Below are 19,688 nucleotides of genomic sequence, written 5' to 3'. Positions count from 1 at the left end.
ACCGATATTAGCATTAAACGATTGACGATTTCGAATCGATCAGACGACGGAGTTTGGGTGAGTTAAATGGCAACAGATATGACTTCTCAGTCATAGCCTTTCTCAAATTCGACTTCTCTAACCACTCGAGCTGGGACTGGCCCCATAGTTGAGCGGTAGCTTGACAGATAGGAGCCTCGTTTTGATATGCATTGCGTCAGAACACCGGTAAGCCAAGAGCATACCCCATGGTACGAAGCGTTCGTGCGTGCCATTATGGCGAATGCGCCGGATTGCTGTTACGCTTCCCCTCGTACATGCTAGACTGGCATGTCAAAAATTCAATGACGACGACGGAGAGCGGTGGATTACACTCTCAAGTCGCCGGCCAGCTTATGGGGCACATTAATTTGACTTCGAACAAATTCCACATTGACTAGTTGACCCGGCGAGCGATAGCAATGATGCAATGAAGCCAAAATGTAGACCTTTGACATGGTTTGCAAACCACGTGGCGCCGATAGCCACCGATTCACACCATCTTAAAGTGTTATGTAGGGCATTCACAAAACTTGCAACTAGGTTCGCAATATGTTACTCATTGGCGTGTAGCTACTAGCAAAAGTTTGGTAATATTGGCATCTTTGGATCCCACGCGAGCGGGTATAAGGAAAAGCCGTTTGGAATAATTCTGGCTTCTGGGTAGCCAAGGTGCCAAAGTGGCAGTTAAAATGGGAATTTATGTGGATGAAGCTATCAGATGATTTGAACTCAACTATCAGCACACAATGCAGTCACATAGATCAGCTGAGGGTTGACAGGGATGAATTAATCCGCATTCACCGGATCTTGGGGGGCCTTTCTGTAAAGCCAACACTCACAGGTTGAGAGCATCAAATATTTAACTAGCAGATACTCTGCAGTGCCCTGTATAGAGTACAAATGCTGCAGAGTCAGATGAGTAAAGAAAACTCAAGCCCGGAGTTTGCCACTGCGAGTCAAGGTGAGATTTTGTTCGGGAGATAGACATGGGGTTGATGAATCTGTGGGAAATCTGTTGATGTTAATTGGTTAAGAAAGATCTTCAAAAGCGGTGAGATGGTGTGACCGGCTTGTTTGGTGCATGATCATAACCCCATGCCGAAAATTTGTACCAGATACTTTATTGTGTTAGGAAATTGCGCCAGGAGTAAAGTATTGAGTACATTAACTTGCCTGAATTCTATGCACAGACTCTCCACCTTTGAAGTACTGCTTGGTAACTGGGTCTCTCAACTGTTTAGCATTGACTGTGAAGAGCTCCTCGGTGTCCTCCCCCCGCCATTAGAGTTAGCTATAACTACCTTTCCCAAATCACCAAGTTTCTGCTTGCGCCGCCGCCTCGCTTCCTTTAACTCTTACTCTTCATATGCTTTGTTTCTGTTCGGTCGGTTCTCAGTACCTTTCCGGAGTCACAAGTAGCTCCTTTCCGCCGTCTGAGGAAATTTTCTGAGCAAGCAACACAAAACTCAGAGACAAATTAATATTCTCCTTCCTCTCTTCCTTCTACTCCCCCCTCTACTCTTGTAGGCGCGATCTTCCTCGAATTTTCAGTCCTGGATCTCCCGATACCTCTTCTTGTCAACTTCGGCCCACAAGAACAAATCACGGGCTTTCACTCTTGTTGAGGTTGCGTGGTGTCGGGGGCGCCATTGAAACAGAGTCGATAATGGCGAAGCCGGCCCGTAGCCATTCCAACTCTGTTACAGAGGTCGAGGCCTGCGTTTCGTCGCCAGAAGGGAGAGGGTCCATCAGGAAAGATGCCAGTCTTCGAGAACGGCTGCTCAGCAACCAAATCGGTAAGTCAAAAATTTGCCCAAATAACTTCCTAGTCTCAATTGTCCATGTAGCAGTGAACTAACTCGAAGGCACATCCTAGGAATCTCCCTTACCATTCTTACGATGATCTTCGCGGTTCACAACTTATACCCTTCGCTTAGACCATACACGTCTCCTTTCTTAACTTTGCCACATTACCGATCGACAAAAGGAATATACGTCCAGGGATGGGACGACTTGTACTTCATCATCGGTTCCATGGTCGCCTTTACAGCAATCCGAGCCATCGCAATTGACTGGATCCTTATGCCCATCGCACAACAACTTGGGCTAAAGTTGAAGGCATCGTTGAGATTCGCCGAACAAGGCTGGCTACTGGTGTATTACATTGTCTTCTGGTCCTATGGTTTGGTCAGTGGAGTTTGACTGGCGCTTCATATAAATCGCATTGCTAATTCGTATGCATATAGTATATTTGGATGAATTCAAAGTACTGGATGGATTTCCGAGAAATTTGGACGGACTGGCCGTCGAGAGAGATACCAGGCTATTTCAAGCTGTATTGCCTGTTGCAGTTGTCATTTTGGTTGCAACAAATTTTCGTCATCAACATTGAGGAAAGAAGAAAAGACCATTATCAGATGTTGACGCATCATATCGTCACAAGCACCCTTCTCGGATCAGCTTATGTTTACAGCTTCTATAACGTGGCCAACGTTGTTCTATGTATTATGGATATTGTAGATTTCCTCCTCCCGGTGAGCTAGGCTTTTCCCAACCCGTGAGCTCACACAAAGCTCATACTAACAGCATGAATAGGCTGCGAAGATGCTAAAATATATGGGTTACGAGCGCATTTGCACCATTGCATTCGGGGTCTTCCTAGCCACATGGTTCATTGCCCGCCATGTGATTTACATGATGTTATGGTGGTCCATTTACCAAAATGTTCCAGATGCAATGTCATTTGGATGTTATCTGGGCGCAACCGGCCAGAAGCTTATTGACGTATCTCCCGATTCCTGGGGCTCACTCATATATCCGTTTCGGGATATCGATGGACCTATTTGCATGAGTTTCCGCATCAAATGGGCCTTTCTCACTCTGCTCCTAATACTTCAGATGCTCTCTCTTATCTGGTTCGGCATGATCCTTCGTGTGGCAGTGCATGTGCTTCGGACAGGCTCATCCGCGGAGGATACCCGCAGCGACGATGAGGGCGAAGAATCAACTGAGGCAGTCCGCCCTGTTCGCCGAGGCAGCCCTAGAAGACAGGAAGATTATGAAGAGAATGGATGGAGTAAATCTGTTGCGGTCAACGGTTCCGCCCAGAATCATCACCCGGTGCGAATCAGAACAGCTCGCGGCCGCGTTACACTCAGCGATCAGAACGAACGAAAGGCTTTACTCGGCAGAATCGGGTGCGACAAGCCTTCTTAAGAGGAACAGCACTTGATTCCGAAGAACCGGCTTCCATTTGTCCTTTTACAAGCATACATGGCTGCAGGGAATATCCTAACCGTACTGTTTTTGCTTTGCTTATACCCCCATCGTTTCATTTTCCTGTTGAAAAATGAATTGACGCTCTCTCGCCGAATTTCTCTTAATGTTTTTTTTCGGATAGGGCGGTGCATTTCTGAGGGTTCTTTTACCTTACTTGTACTATTTACTAATATGGCATTCTTCTTTCATTGGTATCTTTGTTTCCAAAAGGAAAATATGGACAAATGTTGCGCAAGTTTCATCGACTAGATGGATGATATTATTGCTAAAGCTCCTTTGCTCGCTTTTTGATCGTCTTCCTCATCCCCCTTAATGGTTGTTTGGTGTAAGTGGAGATTTGATGGCCCAGTTGCTGCAAGGTTATTGGCGATCAGCTCAACTCAGGACCCTGCACAAGCTGTCTATATCCAGACCATGGTGTCACGAATGATAATGTCTGCGCTTTGCTTCCAGAATTGATTCGCATCCCATTACTCCATACAGAGTACGGGGTCTAAGCTTACCGGTCAAAAATATCTTAACTATACATAATGTACATACATACCTAGCGGATAGATGGGGGGGGTTTAGTGTGGGTGATCACCCAGGTTGCTGCCTGGTTACTGCCAAGCCGCCAAATAACCTGTTTGGACCAGGGAGGGTGGGAGGTGGATTATATAATCAGTACAGAGTGATCAAGATCACCAACCTTTTCAGCTCCATCTCAATCCATTCTGTATTGTACAGGAGCTTCTGCTTCTGATGAATCTACATTAATTGACATACTCTCTGCAACACTAGACAGCATGGCCACTCCAACTCTGAACAGCCAGTCTGCCCTGATGGTGGAGATGGAGGCACGCGTACGGCATGCACTTGATAGCGCCCTGGATGCCCGGCCAAAGAAGACCCGGATGCAGTATGAGTCGCGCCAGGAGGAGTGGAGGGTAGGTATCTGTATTATATGCATCCTCTTGTTGATTCTTGCTCTCTTCTGCCCTGTTCTCATGCCGTACGACGCATCTGCATTGGCCTGGCTGACACCCTCTGGCTTCTACTTGCTAGCATTTCTGCCGGACGAAGGGCTTCCAGGATGGAGAGCTGGTGACAGAGCAGAAGCTGCTCTGGTTCCTGTCTGAATGTGTGGTTGGCCGTCCAGCCAAAAGATCCTGCCATTCCCGCGACCGTACAAATGAGAATGGAGAGCCTGTTGTGCAAACCCTGGACCAATCATTTATCAAGGTTTACAAGACTGCAATTGTCAATCTCTGGAGCTATTAATAGAGCTGTTGTACAAACTCTTACTCTCATTCAGTTGGCCAGGCCGTCCGGGCCCTGCTTGAAACCCATTCAAGACAGGAGCATGAACGCAAGAAGGCAGAGTTTGTGGATCGCGGCGCAGGAACCCTGCTGGATGGATATCATGAGAAGGACATTGTACGGCTGGTTGAGTACTGCTGGCAGGGCTGGTCAGAGTCCAAAAAAGGCCAGTCAGTGGAGCCACATCTCCGCACTGCAGTGGACTTCCTAATGGGCCACAGCATGCTTCTCCGCGGTGAATCCCGCCGTACGGCACAGCTGGCTGATCTCTTCACCCTGGAGCTGACAAATGAAGGCCCAACCCCTTGCTTCCCCATGGTTTTGATCATGGGAAATGGCAAGACTAACCAGATGGGCCGGATTGAGTATGCCACAGTGATGCGCCATCGCAACCCCTTGCTCTGCACCATGGCACAGACAGCCTTTTACCTCTTCTACCGATGGGACATTGTACGAGAGCCACCACCCCAGTTCCACAACCGCCAGGACTGGTACCAGCTGCACCTGATCAAGGGGGATGATGTGAGGAAGCCCCTGTCGTACGAGACCCAGCTGGACTGGATTCGACGTATCTACAGTGGGACAGGGCTTTCTGGCCTGAAGAAGACCCATGCTGGGCGAGCTGCTGGAGCCAGGCATGCAGAGCAGGTTGGGGTCAGTGAGGGCCAGATCCGCCGTGCTGGAAGATGGAACAGTGATGCCCTCAGCCAGTGCTATCTGACTAACATCCCCAGGAAGTTTGTACGGGCCATGGCTGGCTTTGACTCCCGCACACCTGGGAACTTCTACCTGCCGCGGGCCAGGGTGCCTGTGCCTGAGTCACTGGAGCGCGCTGTCTGGCCCTGGGTTGACGACTGGATGCGGTGGTTTGAGTCGTACGATGCCCAGGACCCCAACTCCTGCCTCCAGGGGCCAGAGCTGAGAAGATTTTCAGATCAGAGTGGTCCTTGGGACCAGCCCAGGGGACCTTCTGCTGTGCGGCTGGATAGGGATGATCTGGCTGCTCAAGGGTTTCTACGCCTGCTCCATCATCTCCGTACGGTCCTCCTGCAGGACTCTGTCATCCTTCAGCCTCTCTTCCCCGGCCACCCCCTGTGGACCAGCCCTGTGTTCATGAGGGAGGACTATCGTCAGTTTGCAGAGGCAGTCCGGGTGGCCAACACCCACAAAGAGGAGCCGTACGAAATGCAGCTGCAGCAGACAGTGCCCATGGTGGCAGATCAGCTGTGCATTGTACAGCAGGATCTGGGTGTGGCCTGTGGTCATTTACATACTGCCCTGGAAACAGGACTGCAAAAAATTAACAACCAGTTAGAAGCACTGACCAGTGGGCAGGTTTCTTTTCTTGTACAAGCATTTCCTGCTGGTCAAAGAATGATGACAGCAGCTGCTGCCTTTGAAGATAAAGATGAAGAGAGAGACAGTGGTTCTACAGCATCCAGAGAAGCACAAGCCCCAGCCTGTTCATTAGAGATAGCTCCAGCCTCTGCTAGTGCCTCTGTTCCAGCCACATACCAGCTTTCTCGTACAATCACTACAGTCCCAGATCTGTGGCAGGAATGGACAGTTGGTCTGGGGGGTGGCCCTTCAGTACAGAGTCTAGATGCCTTGTACGGAGCAAAATGGCGGCCAGGTGGCACAGAGAGAATGTTCTACAGCAGAAGAAAGGTGATCATTGATTATATTAACAGACAGAGACAGGGGAGTGCCAGTGGCAGTGCTGCTGTAGAGGAACTAGAGCTTGTACGGCAGCGTGGGAAGCTCAGTTTGAACAGACTATCCAGAATGCTGCGAGTGAAAAAGAAACTGCCCTGATTCTTATTATGGCAAACCCTGTCCATCATACCCAGCACGGCCCGTCGTACGATAGGAAGATAAAGAAGAAGAGATGCTGAATACATGATGGTGGTTTGCTTGGCTTCACCCCTTAGGGCTACTGGTCCTGGACACTGCGTAGAAGTGCAAACCATGTCCAGGTGCCGTACACAGGGCCTGTACGACTAGGCAAGAGCAGTTGAGAAAAATCACAAAGAAAAGAAAGAAAGCAGACAAGCCAGAAAAGAAAGTCCATGCATACCTAGTTTAAGGTGATAGGATTGCTCTGAGAGCCATCCTCTGGCTCCTCAGGCTCCTCAATCTCGTACGGGAAGACCGACGGCGGATCTCCAGAGCGGGGCGGGGGGGAATTGGTTTCAACATGGATGGGATCATTTGCTGTCCCACTCTCAAGGAGAAGAATTGGGCGGGCAGGAGACAGTCCCAGGCTGGCCCTGCTGCCTGGTGTGTGTGGGTGGCCAGCAGCTCTGTACGAACTCGGTCCTCTGTCATCATACCTCACTGCAGATTCTGGCCTGCCATGCAGAGAGCAGCGGGATGCATAGTCTGGCCATTTGCAGTTCCCGCATGCGCCTCCAAAGTGACCGTACGCACGGCGGCACAATGGGAATGGGGCCATGGGCTCCATCTCTGTGCATCTGTTGCAGATACTGCTCCAGTGCAAAGTTCTCCCGCGTGACTGGATCAGAATTGCATTGATGTACGACTGGCGGTGCATGTTAATCTGGTAGGGGAAGATTCGTCCGAGAACAAACTCCACATTCCTTCCTGGTTGAGCAAGCAGTCGCCGTGACTGAGGGGAGTGGGCGTACGGGGCCAGCTGATTCTGTCCAACAAAGAGACAGGGTGGTTGACCATCAGTTTGGGCCCGGGCAGCAGCTTCAGCAAGGTCCTGCTCCATCTGGTCAGGGTGGGAGGGGGTCCATCGAACAAGCGCCCTATATCAACGAGTCAGCGCCTCCTTCTCGCATTCCACCAACACACAGGGCCGTACAGACATTTTCTTTCTCAGATTTGTGGGGGGGAGAGGGGGGAGGGGCGAGCGGAGGTCTTAGCGGCGGAGGACGTTGTAGCGACACGAAATTGTGAAATTGTTCTGTGAGTCAGTCAGCTTGCTATCGTACGATTGATGGATGATGGCTGATGCATAATCTACAGGAAGACTCACGAGAGAAGCAAAGCAATGGTGGCAATGAAGGCTCTGATGAACAGGCTTAGAGTAAAAGAAAGAGAGAAGAGGAGAGGAGAGGAGAGGAGAGAAGGAAGAAAGGAAAAGAAAATCTGTTGTCAAGACGATGCTTAATCTACTGTTTACTGATTCTGATACTACCTGCCGTACGGTGTATCGGTATGGTGTATATAAACAAACAGAGCATCGGGGCAGCATCACAGCTGCATCAGGCGCTGGTGCTGAGCAGCACTGCTACACACACACTCTGCCCCGTACGGGATAGAGAATAGTATAATCATACTATGTAGGCATCTAGCTATCTACAGAACCTATATTTGGCTGCTCTACAGGACCTTCTCTGAGATCCCCAGCTGCTGACCTGAGCTATCACAGATGGTCGGTCGGTCGTCCGGTGGGTGCACCCCGATACTGCTGTTCCAGCCGTACGGCGCTGTCTGAAAGACCTCTGTAATAAAGAACTCTCACTGGTCCAAATGGCTGACTCAGCACCACCCTCTGTACCAGCTAGTATGCAACCGCCAAGATAACCGTACGACGCCAACCTCCCAGAAAACCCGGTTATTTTTGCGGTCTTGCTGACTAACCCCCTGTCTAACCAGGTTACATGGGGCGCCTGGGTAGTAACCCGCCGCAACCTGCCACCCCGCTAACTATAAATATCCTTTTAATTTTGAAGCGCTCCATATATGTAAATACATACTCCGTACTCCGTATCTCCTGGAAACTCTATTAATATTCATCAGTCCCTTCACTATTACCTGGGGCCTGAGATGCCCCAACTGTGTGGTGAACCAAGACAATCGGCAAGCCACTTTCCTCATATCAACCCACCCTGAGATAATTAGGAAAGGTTCCTGTGGCTCTCGCGTGGGTCAGATAGAGCTTTGCAAGCTTCATCCAATGGCATCAGCAATCAAGCCCACCTTCACATGCGAGCAGTTCTTGGCGGTGGCTGAGCTTCAACCCACACGACCTCTGAGATGGCACTAGCGGCCACAAGTCAAGGGATGGTGATTTTGGAGATTCGCGGACAGAGTTGTCGATATCAATATTCAAGATTCAAGGGACCGTACAGATGAAAAAGCCTCGTCCACGTCTGCATAGCTAATCTTTTGTTGGTTGTTATCTTGCTCCGCTCCCTCCGCCTCGTCCATACTGCACATCAGACAGCCGGGCTCAGCTTTCCAATTTCTTTCCATACAATGACCCAATGCCGCAAAGTCGATGTGATATCTCTGATCGATAAGGGTTTATGAGTGGTGTTAGCTGTAGACATGGACGCATCGCATTGATTTCGACGTCGTTGGATACCAACGCAAAGACAACGCCCAATATCAAATGGAATAGAGACCATAAATATACTACCCTCGTGTGAAGTGGATGGTCGTCAAAACATAGGCCCAAAGACATTATGGCACCCAGGCAGGTTAAAATTAAAGATGTCTTCGATTCGTTTGAAGTCGATGGTCCGGCTGTAGTCACCAATGCTATCATCTCTTGATGTTCTTTTTACGTTTTGAAGTTTCTGTCTAACCACCATGTTAGTAGTGAAGATGTGATCAAAGTCCTATTATGAGAACTCTGCTTCGCTCTAGGTTACATATTTGCATACAGAATCGGATGTTGATGGCGCTACGAAGCCAAGCTGCGTATCTAGATATCAAAATATCAAACTCTAAAGAAGGCAACAGCCCATTGACATTACAATCCTCCTCTCTCGAAGTGGCATGTGGATATGTGGAATGCTGATGTCTTGGTATGCCCAACAGCGATTGTTAGATAGAGATCCATATTTTCTCACGCCCCATACTGACAGCATGCTATGAATAGGATATCTTTGTGAACACTCTGATTTTTACAGACTACCTTTGCCGAAAATGGTTCTCACAGCGGGCCCGCCTCCAATCAGATTCCTTAAAAAGTAGCGATAAACCCTGGGGCATCGGACAGAAACTGCTCTGTAGTGCATTTCAAAACATGCGCTCTTTCAAAGGGAGGCTATCATCCATGGCAAAGGGAACCAAGCAGAATTTGGCCCTGATACCAAACAGCTCCCTCAAAGATTACAAGAAGTATCTTGAAAGCTCCTGAGGAACTTTTCATGCAATGTTTGCGTAATTCACTCGCTTGGACACCCCGAGCGGTCGAAACAGCTTAAGTCACTCACAATTGATAATTAACTGTGGTTATCCGGTTGTCTACATGAAAATTCACGTCTTATTACAACTGGGTACGCCATCCATGCTTCAGTCTGCTGCTCCCAAGATCTGTTCTCTTTCGGCTTTGGTGGGTCTCCTGATGTAAATATTCCGCCAAGCCGGTGCTGTCAACAATAATTGCTGGCTGCCCCATAGCCGATCTTGTGTCTTTCCGATCATAAAAGAATATTTAGCCGAGTTCGAACCGTCGCCCATATGGCTTAGTTGGTAAAGCGTATCACTAGTAATGATAAGATCCTCAGTTCGACTCTGAGTGTGGGCATTAAAGCACGCTTCTACCTTCGTGTCTTTCTTTTTGTCGTTTTAGCCAGGGCTGTTGTTCGAAACGCTCCAGGTCTGCATCTTTAACTGCTCTCCAAGCTTGATGACAGTACTCAGGGTTGCCACACACTTTCTTCTGTTAGATGTATTTATTCATAACACATATGTCTACACATGTTGTAAGGCTTTTGACATTAAACGAACACAATTTAACATGAAGCCGGGGTGAATACATAGAAGCTATTGTTGGTTCTAATCTACTCATTGCTTGTTTGGTCTGAACACTGTGATCCTCTCACATATGTATGTTCCAGGACTACCAATGGACAGGGACTACATTGCAAGCTAGAATATCCCATCATCGCCTATGCCTTAGACTTTTTGCTTTTCTTGGATTTTTCTGGTTTCTCAACTTTCCCCAGTTTATCCTTAATCTCTTTACCCTTTGGATCCTTGGCTTCTGATGGATTTGACTTGGATGGCTTTTCGGTATTGTCTGCAACGACAGTGGGAGTTTTGGCCTTGGGCCTTTTATCCTTTTTGCTTTTGGTTTCTCCGTTCTGGGCTTTCCTAGTATCGGCCTCTTTAATCTTGGCCGGCTTCTCATGGGTAGCTTCTTTGGTCTGTTCAGACACAGGCGCATCTGCCTTCTTCGCGCTTGCATTGGCAGAATCCTTGCTCTTTTTCGATTTCTTGGTTGCCTTCTTGAGCTCTTCCTGTGCGTCAGGTTTGGTTATGGCCTTTGGCGGCGCTTCAATAGCCTTGGGAGCCTCAATGTTATCATCCTCGATCGCAGTTTTAGCTTGTGCCAAGGTCTTCTGAGCGGGGACTCCGTCCACACTGGCCAGCTTGGGCAAGTCTATTTCATAACCTAAAGCCTTCATTTTCTCGGCTTTCGCAGCTCTCTTCGATTCTTCCTTTGCAATCTTCTTCGACCACTGGTCTCTTGTTTTGCCAGCCTCTAGCTGCTTTTTCTCGATCTGATTCCACGGCACGCTCTTGAATCGCCTGTTGGCACCCTTGAATGTCTCTGGGTGGAGTTGGTCTTGCGGCACGAACTTGCATTTCAGGATGTGGCCAAACATTAGATAATTGTCCATAGTGTCAGCAACGATTTTAGCGACGGATTCCGACGCGAATTCAATGTAGCCGTAGTGCTTGGATCGGCCCGTTGTGCGGTTACGAGACATTCTTAGGCGAGTGATGTCACCAAATTGGGAGAAATAGGCCCGCATTTCATGTTCATAGAAACCATGGGGAATACGTCTGTAGGTCAGGATAACATTAGCTTTCCGGTGTTCTCATAGTTATCATATTCGAGAACTCACCCAATATAAACAGTACCCGGTTCCTCAGGCTCATCGGTATGATTCTTTTTCAATTTGCGAATCTTCCGTTTGACCTGCTTAGAGTCTGGAATCTGAGGAACTGCTTGTCCGGGTTCGAATCCCTCGTCTCCAGAGATATCCTCCTCTCCGCTGCTATCAAACCCTCTAATCAAGGCGAGCGTCTGATCATCCTCGCTTTCATGCTCATTATCTGCGCGAACCTCGACTTCCTTCTTAGATTTCTTGAATGACTCCTTCTTTTCTTTAGCATTCGCATCATCCTTTTTCAAGGAGACTTTTTCAGTCGTAGTAGTCGTAGCTTTAGCCTCTTCCTTTGCTTTCTTTTTAGGACGCTTGACGGATTCATTCGTAACACTCGCTGAGTCCTTCAATGCGTCCTTTTTATCTCTTTTTGTGATCTCGTCTTCCTCGTCGCTGAGGAAGTCGGCGGCTCGTTTCCGTGGTTTGATATCGCGAGCTGGGGCATTGTCCAAGTTGAGAGGTTTTGTAGCCTTGCCATTAGTGACATTATTTGGTTTTTTATCCTTAGAGGCACCCTTTGATTTAGTCTCTGTTGGAGCTTTCGCGTTTTTCACAAAGGACTTCTTGGATTTTTTGGACGGCGGGTCGGTCTCGACTGCACTGGAACTTGAAGCGGCTGTAAACGCATGTTAGTGAGGTTAATGCTACAAGCAAGCATTAATAAATACCTTTGCGCTTCTTATCTTTCTTTTCTGCAGCCATTGGACTCGATACGCGTGGATTCTGCGTTTGTTTGCGGTCTGGCTAGTGTTTAGATTTTCGGAACTCTGTACGGAGTAGCTATCCATTTAATTTTTTTTTTTGAGTTCACGGTTGCCGCCAAGACTTCCCTCCGCTGTGCAAACAAAACAAACGCGTCGACCTAACCTCCGCCGTCCGCGTGTTCTTGGCGCCGACGAGTGACATCTTCACAAGCGAAGATGGGGAAACGAAAGAGAGGCCGAAAGGACAGGCCCTTGACACACGAAGAAATATGGGACGACTCTGCATTGATAGAATCCTGGGAAGCGGCTGCAGAGGAGTACAAGGTAAGCTTCTGTCCCGCAAACAGTAGCAATATTTTCTGTCACAAACATGGCTTGCAACCTCTGACATGCTGTGTTTCATCAGCTCTATCACAGCATTCAAGCAAAAGGGGAGAATATTGAAGATGCTTTACGAGATTATGAAGCTAACGAGGCTGCAAAGGCGGCTGAAGAGGGGAATGAGATTGATTACGGTGATGACGATGCTGCGATTCAAGACGACGGCGCGAGCGCTCATGACTTACGGCCTGGAGCGGCAGCTAGTGGAGAGGGCGGCGAAATTATGGAAGAAGGAGAACCAAAGGCAGCTCGCTCATACGCAGCACAGGTATGTCTATGTCATGTTTCTTGAAGTCGCTTTTCCCATCCTACTCTCGAACACCTTTTGCTCTTCCTTTCGGAACCCAATGATGCATATCAAGGCCACTTGGTTTCTAAGCATACCACAATAGGAGCCAGCGCCAAAGCGGCCGCGTCAGAACGAGACCCAAGGTGTTCCTGTAACTCAACCCGAAGCTAACCAATCAAGCGGGGCGTTCACGAGCGTTCCGCATATGGTTCTGGGGACAGCTGACGCATCCACCGGTAAGCCGCCTTTATGCCACAATCAATCTGGGAGGCACCTTCTTGCCAAGCATGCTGACCATGGCCTATCACTTTCTTTTACAGCCCAGGAGGATGAGAGTTTGAAGAACCTCATGATGGCTTGGTATTTTGCCGGATATTATACAGGGCTCTATGAGGGCCAACGACGCGCAAACCCGCAGCCACCAACTTGACTCATGTTAACTGTATTTGGAATCAGCGCTATGGCTTTCATGCCAACTTGAGTAAGTCGCTGATAGATTCAGGGTACCCGAGACACAAGCCGCACCGCGTGGGAGTGGCAAGTCCGAAAAGGGCATTATATCTTAATTGAAATCCACTATTGACTGCCGAAAGCGGGAGTGTTCAACCTGGCGAAGTGGCTTAGAGTTTCATTTTGGGGAAATGCCATGCATTGGCTGACTGACATATCGGCATATGGACTATCCCGAGCCAAATTAGTTCAAGCTCGAGCCCGAGCGTCTCTCTTTGAGCCCCAGAGGATCTGCCGGCTCCCCAAAGCACAATACCAATTGTTCACTGGAGCCCAGTTTGACACCCTTAGTACCTGTCGAGCAAATCTAGGCGCAAAAGGATTTTGATTGCGGAACTACTGTATTTAATTGGCAACAATGCATGGTATATCTTCTTTCCAGCCACGATTTCGCTGCAAAAGCGCGAACATGGCTTATCGCGCTCACAACTGAAGGTGCGTGTGTCTTGAGCCCTGAAACACGGGGCCCGTTAGCGTGAGACTATTGTGACACACCCCAGACCCTCACCAACGTCAGAACTCTCGACGACAATGTTCCAGCATCTTGCCAAATCCAAAAACATCACATCAAGCAAAGACTTTTTTGGCTGAAAGTGGGACTTTGGCTGTCTGATGTGAACATGTCGAGTCCTCAGTTTAAGACAGGAAGTGTTCCAACTTCAAGAATTGGGAAAGCCCCTAATTTAATGCTGCATTTAACAATGGACAGTTCCCCCTGGATAAATCTGTCCACGCTCCTGTTCTTTTCCCCCTCGTCCAGGAACGAGAAGCTTTGTCTCTTGTGGTGTTAGACCGTTCTCTTCTCATATTCGTTCATTCCTTGCTGGGCTGGATCTCTTTCGTTCTAATACAAGCTGGTGCAATCCTTTTGATGCCCACGAGCAGGTTCTCAATTCTATATTCTTTCACTCAGCTTTTCGATATTTACAATTACCGGCCCGCGGATTTCTAGGTCGTAATACCCTTCGCTTTGTACCACGGCACCTTTGCCTTACCTTTTTTGTTTCCATTTTAGCCTTTCAAGATCTTTGTTCCCACGAGCGATAAGAAAACGAAGATGACCCGACTCCTCCCTTTGCTTTCTCTTATTGCGGCAGCAATAGCCACGTCCCATGAAGGCATGGCAGCCACAGCGATGGCGGGCGGTGACAGCTCACTGCCATTTGCACTGCCATCGGGAATGGAAAGTCAGCTCGGTGGAGACGGTCAACTCGGTGGTGGAATACCCACCGGTGGTGAAAGTCAAATGGGAGGCGAAGGCCAGGCCGGTGGGGAAGTTCAACTCGGTGGTGAGGGCCAACACGGCGGACAAGGTCAGACGGGCGGTATAGGGCAGATCGGTGGTGAGGGCCAAATGGGTGGTGTGGGCCAGCACGGCGGAGAAGTTCAACTCGGCGGCGGGCAACAGTTGCCTGGAGGTGGACTTGGACAAGGGAATACAGTTATCGGAGGAGGTAATCGTGGAATCCATGGAGGTGGCGGCTCCAATGTCATCACCGTGACAATCATCACGACAAATAATGGCGGAGGTGCAAATACACATGTATGGAACCAACCTCCAATGAAGCAAGGAGTCATACACCAGGTTCGTGCCTTCGTCGACCCAAACAGTCCTACGTGTATGCTAATAAACTCTAGGTTACCGTTGGAGGCGATGCCGGCCTTGTCTTCACGCCTGAGACGCTCAACCCTGCTGTTGGTGATATGGTCCATTTCACTTTTCAATCCCAGAACCACACTGTCACTCAGTCTACATTTGACCAGCCCTGTCTCATGATGGGAGGCGGCGTGGATTCTGGTTTCATGCCGAACCCGAACAACACAGTGAATCCGCCTCCAACTATGATGTTCCAAGTTACCACCACAGATCCAATCTGGATGTACTGTAAACAGGGACCTCACTGCGAGAGAGGAATGGTATTCAGTCTCAACCCCACAGCAGAACAATCCCACGAAGAATTCAAGAGAAAGGCGATGGAATCCGGCGGCGAGGGCGGCCAAGGCGGAACTCCTCCACCACCACCTCCTCCTCCACCGGCCGAAGGTGGAGAGCTTCCTACATCGATTGGTGGTGAAATTCCCGTTGGGACCGGTATCCCAGGAATTGGAGACCTCCCACTTCCAGGAGAAGGCGGACTCGGTGGTGAAGGTGGTCAAGGCGGCGAGGGTGGCCAAGGCGGTGAAGGTGGTCAAGGTGGTCAAGGTGGTCAAGGGGGCCAGGTCATTCCAGGAACCGGAAACATGGGAGATGGTGCTTGCTCTTGCTCTTGTCTATGCGGTGCCTCGGAGTTCCCTCCTGGGGCGGGCCAGGGAAGCGTAGGCGGTTTTGGAGGTATGTTTGGACATCCCAAGATCAAGCTCGGGGTAAAAGCTAACAGGAGATGATTAGGAGCCATTCCAATGTCTCCGGCTCGGAAGCGTGCCGTTCCTTTCTGGTACTAAGCACTTATTTTGATGGCATGATGACATAGTTCGCATTCGACTATTGCCTTTTTGTGCGATGCGAGCAAATACCCCCCTTTCAATACATTTTCTCTGCGATTCTTTCTTGTAAATTTCGACGCCCTATGTTTGAATGTTGAACATTCCGATTCCTGTTATTTTTTCGACTGTGCTTGGACGTTCCTCTTGTAATATCTCTGATGGATGGAATACAGTTACTTTAAAGACCGGCTTGATTACATGGGTTGCAAACATCTTTTATTTTTCCCTCGCATGTTGTATGAAGATACCGCCAGAGTGATAATGTCAGAAATCAAAATTACTCTATCAACGGGTAAGCCACCTTATACAAAAGGAAATAATGCTGCACTTCCTCTAAAGTTATTACACACATCGAGGCCAATATCCAACACCTTGCCGCCTGTATGCGTGGAATGTCTCGCAAGCAGTACCTATGAGGAATGTATCTCACATATGTTGCACATCTTGCCTTATATAGGGAAAAGGGCAGACGTAAGACTAGAGAGACAATGAGTTTGTAACTAGATAAATTCGATGTCGGCATACTTTTGACCTCGAAAGTCATGGGAAATAAGGACGGACGAGACTTCGATGATGCCTTGTAGTAAGAGTCGGACACGAGAGCCCTGGTTTTGTGATATAAATGGACGGGAATAAGTCAATAATATACTAGGCAACGATAGCGTTCCTCGAATTCGATAAAGCGATGTGGTATGACAGGGAAACTCTTGAGGACATATCTCATTTGCGGTTACTAGAATGTTCGGAACTACCTCAGTCAGCGTTCAACAATTTTTGCAGCTCTGTTATCGATTTGGCCAGGAATCCAAGTCAGGGAAGAGATCGGCATGGTCCAATCATTATATAGCGTGCATCACAGCGCCCGCTCTGAATCTGCTCCAGCCCAACCCAGCTCCAGCAGCATGATGCCTTGTTACACCTCCCAGTTACCATTAGTATCAAAGGTAAGCAGTAAACTTGGGACAAGAAAAGGAAAGGAAAACAAATAATATATGCCCAACAGCGAACCCATCAATCTCATGTTGGCAACGTAGCGGAGGGAAGGTTGGGATTAGAACGGGCATTTTTCTTGTTCATTCTTGGTCTCTGACATAATTTGTTAAGGCAACAGAAAGCATACCAAACAAGGGTATTTTTGAGACCTTGGTTTATTGTTTTTCAAAATCGATGGGAGAAAGAAGAAGAGAGATTCGAGCAGCCGGAAAGATGAAAATTGTTCGTGCTGAGTGAACGGGGCTAGCCAATTTAGGGATAGCGGGATTCCTCGGCTTGGGGTTGCCTAAAGATTGGCTTCGAAGAAGAAATACATAGTCAACGGGGTGGAATTAAGTAGAACAACCACCAGTTTTGGCCTTGAGAAAGTGTTTGATTTGATATCCATTGCGCGCAAGTTCATCAAAGCATCCAGGTAATTACAGAGGCACAACACATATCGTTACTCCATGGATGTACACATGTAGTACACAGTTGCAAAGGTGAGTAAAGGGTCTTAGAAGCGAGCCAAGACCTTCTCCGATGTGTCCGCCATAGCCCAATCATTTCTATGCTCCTTACTAAGGACTCTGTTCATTTGTTCCACTGTGAAACCCTTAGCTTCCACTGCAGGGTTATATCCAAGGCCATTCTTCCTTCCGACTTCTTCGTTCGAAACTGCTTCGGCAACCTTGCCGTCGGCGCGCTTATAGACAGTAACAACAACAGCTCCACCTAGTCCAAGGTTATGCTGGAGAGCGGAATCGGTACCCTTTACCATGCGGTTATTGGCCCATCCACGGAGGTGCCAGGTAAGCTCCGCACATTGAGCAATACCAGTAGCTCCTAACGGGTGGCCCTTGGAGATGAGTCCGCCAGAGGGATTGATGACCATCTTGCCACCGTATGTGATGTCTCCGCGGCGAACCATCTCATGAGCCTTTCCGGGATCGGATAGTTCTAGGGCATCAATGGTGATCATCTCGTTGGCAGAAAAACAGTCATGCAGTTCGCAGACTTTGATATCCTTAACATTGACGTTCGCCTCTTCGCAGGCGGTCTGGCAAGCATGTCGGCCCATATCGAAACCCATGAGGCTAATGGAGCTTCGGTTGTAAACTGAAGGTGCATCGGTAGCAAGGCACTGACCGGCAATCAGGATGGCTTGGTCCTTAAGATGTGGACGAGCATCAAGGAAAGCTTGGGAGACGACGACGGCAGCAGCACCGCCATCGGAGGTAGGGCAACATTGGAGTTTGGTCAAGGGATGGTGGATCATCGGGGCCTTCATGACCTGTTCAAGAGTATATTCATCGGTGAATTGAGAGTAGGGGTTGCGCTTTGAGTGCTCGTGGTTGATGCGGCCAATCTCGGCAAAGTCCTCGGGCTTAGCGCCATACCTAGTTTAGAAAGTTAGGTCGATGCACGAATCACTGAAGGCAGCAGAAAATAGAGGCTTACTTTTCCATATACTCTCGTCCAGCATTACCAAACATCTGGGCGGCCCCTGGCGCATTGGTAACACCTCTTGTGGCAGCCATCATGGCACCGAATTGGCCAGTAGGGTTTGCACGATCCTGGAAATGCGACTGCAAGCTTCCAGGGTTCATTTTCTCGAATCCAACCACAAGAACGCAGTCAGCAGCACCGTGAGAGACCATTGTCCTAGCCATCGCGAGACCTGTGGAACCCGTGGAGCAATTGTTGTTCACATTGTAGATTGGGATCTTTGTCAAGCCGAATTGATAGAAAACACGCTGACCGCATGTGCTGTCGCCGTAGCAGTAGCAAGCGACTCCCTGATCGACCTCATCATATGTGATGTGGGCATCCAGCATTGCCTTGACGCCGGCTTCGAAACCAAGCTCAGTGTAGTCAACCTTTCCGCGGGGCTTAATGAATTTCGTCATGCCCACGCCCAGGATATAGGCGGGAGAAGCGGCTCGTTTGCCCATGTTGGAGGATGAATGTGTTATTTCTCGGGAAAGATTAGCTGCATAAACAAGTTTCTCTCTGGTCAGCACAGGTCCGTCCTCAGATTCTAGAAGAGCACGTGCAATTTCGAGGACGGAGAACTCACAGGGATCAAAGTATCTCGAGAGATAAGTTTTGCAATGATCTCTATGGCAGGGCCTAATCTCTTCTCTTCAGCGAACTTCGAGTTGTCCGGAAGTATTTATGCCATAATTACAGTAAAACGCTCCGAGTGAAACGGCCCTTGGAGCGGGCTCTGCGGGGATCCGAGGTCCCGAGGTTCGATGGGCCAGGGCAAACCAGCCAAACATTCACCGTCGAACGCCCTATAAACGGTTGAGCTAGGCAAAGTCCGCATGCTTGCCATTCCGTGCTCCGTATATGTTTACTAAACGAACGGGATGATGACAATTAATGGAGACCTTGTGTCCAGTTTGTAGTTTTCTTTTCACTGTATGGTGGCGTATGCAAGGAAAGGCGCGGGGAAGCTCCATCTGGAAGCCAACCTTGGCATAGTTGAATAGCTCGTGTGTATCCAAGCATTTCAAACCCATGCTCATTCCGCCATTGGTTACGGAGTAGGCCGTTTCTATCAGATAAAGCTACGTAGTACAAATTGGCGGGAAACAAACCTTCCAAGTGATTACGTAGTTACCTTCCATCCAGCCGTCCAGCGAGCCGTGGATCGAGGGGTGGGTTTTGGCCATCTCAAACAGTTTGAAGGGTACACCGTACAGAGTATTAGTTAACTCGTTTGCACATTTATTAAAACACCGCCGAGCCTTTGGACTCCACACAGACTGTCTCATCGTTGTCGCGTACCCGTACTTACCCCGACTCAGGAGTAGGATGCTTCCCAATGCACGCTCAACTCGCCACCTCCATTGGCGTATTTTT

At 48.9% G+C, this 19,688-nt stretch overlaps 7 protein-coding genes and 1 non-coding gene across 8 annotated transcripts; 5 read left to right on the top strand and 3 right to left on the bottom strand.

Annotated features, from left to right (window-relative positions):
* Positions 1-1,371: 1,371 nt before the first annotated feature.
* CIMG_04183 (longevity-assurance protein) lies at positions 1,372-3,237 on the top strand (the record flags this gene model as incomplete). Its single annotated transcript, XM_001244741.2, has 4 exons — positions 1,372-1,817; positions 1,898-2,208; positions 2,268-2,555; positions 2,617-3,237. Exons 1-4 carry the CDS (start codon positions 1,688-1,690, stop codon positions 3,235-3,237), a joined length of 1,350 nt encoding a protein of 449 aa, XP_001244742.2. The 5' UTR covers positions 1,372-1,687.
* An 848-nt stretch (positions 3,238-4,085) lies between these two features.
* On the top strand, positions 4,086-7,378 carry CIMG_13776 (uncharacterized protein; the record flags this gene model as incomplete). The annotated part of the gene is made up of 3 exons (XM_001244740.2): positions 4,086-4,226; positions 4,345-4,521; positions 4,564-7,378. 3 exons carry the CDS (start codon positions 4,086-4,088, stop codon positions 6,412-6,414), a joined length of 2,169 nt encoding a protein of 722 aa, XP_001244741.2. The 3' UTR covers positions 6,415-7,378.
* CIMG_13775 (uncharacterized protein) lies at positions 6,677-7,435 on the bottom strand (the record flags this gene model as incomplete). Its single annotated transcript, XM_001244739.1, has 2 exons — positions 6,677-7,373; positions 7,416-7,435. The coding sequence occupies 2 exons, from the start codon at positions 7,433-7,435 to the stop codon at positions 6,677-6,679; spliced, it is 717 nt and encodes a 238-aa protein (XP_001244740.1).
* Positions 7,436-10,035: 2,600 nt separating this feature from the next.
* Positions 10,036-10,108, top strand: CIMG_15121. The gene has a single exon. It is a non-coding gene; the product is annotated as a tRNA-Thr (tRNA).
* A 225-nt stretch (positions 10,109-10,333) lies between these two features.
* Positions 10,334-12,211, bottom strand: CIMG_04180 (ribosomal biogenesis protein Gar2). Its single transcript, XM_001244738.2, has 3 exons — positions 12,146-12,211; positions 11,436-12,093; positions 10,334-11,373 (listed from the first exon to the last, which is right to left on the bottom strand). Exons 1-3 carry the CDS (start codon positions 12,177-12,179, stop codon positions 10,473-10,475), a joined length of 1,593 nt encoding a protein of 530 aa, XP_001244739.2. The 5' UTR covers positions 12,180-12,211; the 3' UTR covers positions 10,334-10,472.
* A 186-nt stretch (positions 12,212-12,397) lies between these two features.
* Positions 12,398-13,961, top strand: CIMG_04179 (uncharacterized protein; the record flags this gene model as incomplete). Its single annotated transcript, XM_001244737.2, has 5 exons — positions 12,398-12,505; positions 12,588-12,830; positions 12,955-13,087; positions 13,172-13,796; positions 13,862-13,961. 4 exons carry the CDS (start codon positions 12,398-12,400, stop codon positions 13,279-13,281), a joined length of 594 nt encoding a protein of 197 aa, XP_001244738.2. The 3' UTR covers positions 13,282-13,796; positions 13,862-13,961.
* A 457-nt stretch (positions 13,962-14,418) lies between these two features.
* On the top strand, positions 14,419-15,949 carry CIMG_04178 (uncharacterized protein; the record flags this gene model as incomplete). Its single annotated transcript, XM_001244736.2, has 3 exons — positions 14,419-14,946; positions 15,000-15,693; positions 15,751-15,949. The coding sequence occupies 3 exons, from the start codon at positions 14,419-14,421 to the stop codon at positions 15,801-15,803; spliced, it is 1,275 nt and encodes a 424-aa protein (XP_001244737.2). The 3' UTR covers positions 15,804-15,949.
* A 1,241-nt stretch (positions 15,950-17,190) lies between these two features.
* CIMG_04177 (nonspecific lipid-transfer protein) lies at positions 17,191-19,203 on the bottom strand. The gene is made up of 3 exons (XM_001244735.2): positions 18,898-19,203; positions 18,279-18,810; positions 17,191-18,217 (listed from the first exon to the last, which is right to left on the bottom strand). The coding sequence occupies exons 2-3, from the start codon at positions 18,770-18,772 to the stop codon at positions 17,335-17,337; spliced, it is 1,377 nt and encodes a 458-aa protein (XP_001244736.1). The 5' UTR covers positions 18,773-18,810; positions 18,898-19,203; the 3' UTR covers positions 17,191-17,334.
* Positions 19,204-19,688: the final 485 nt, after the last annotated feature.

This window comes from Coccidioides immitis (assembly GCF_000149335.2).
Source record: "Coccidioides immitis RS genomic scaffold supercont3.6, whole genome shotgun sequence".
Lineage (NCBI taxonomy): Eukaryota > Fungi > Ascomycota > Eurotiomycetes > Onygenales > Onygenaceae > Coccidioides > Coccidioides immitis.
The sequence above is the reverse complement of the archived record's forward strand: the minus strand, read 5'-3'. Positions and strand labels throughout refer to the sequence as shown.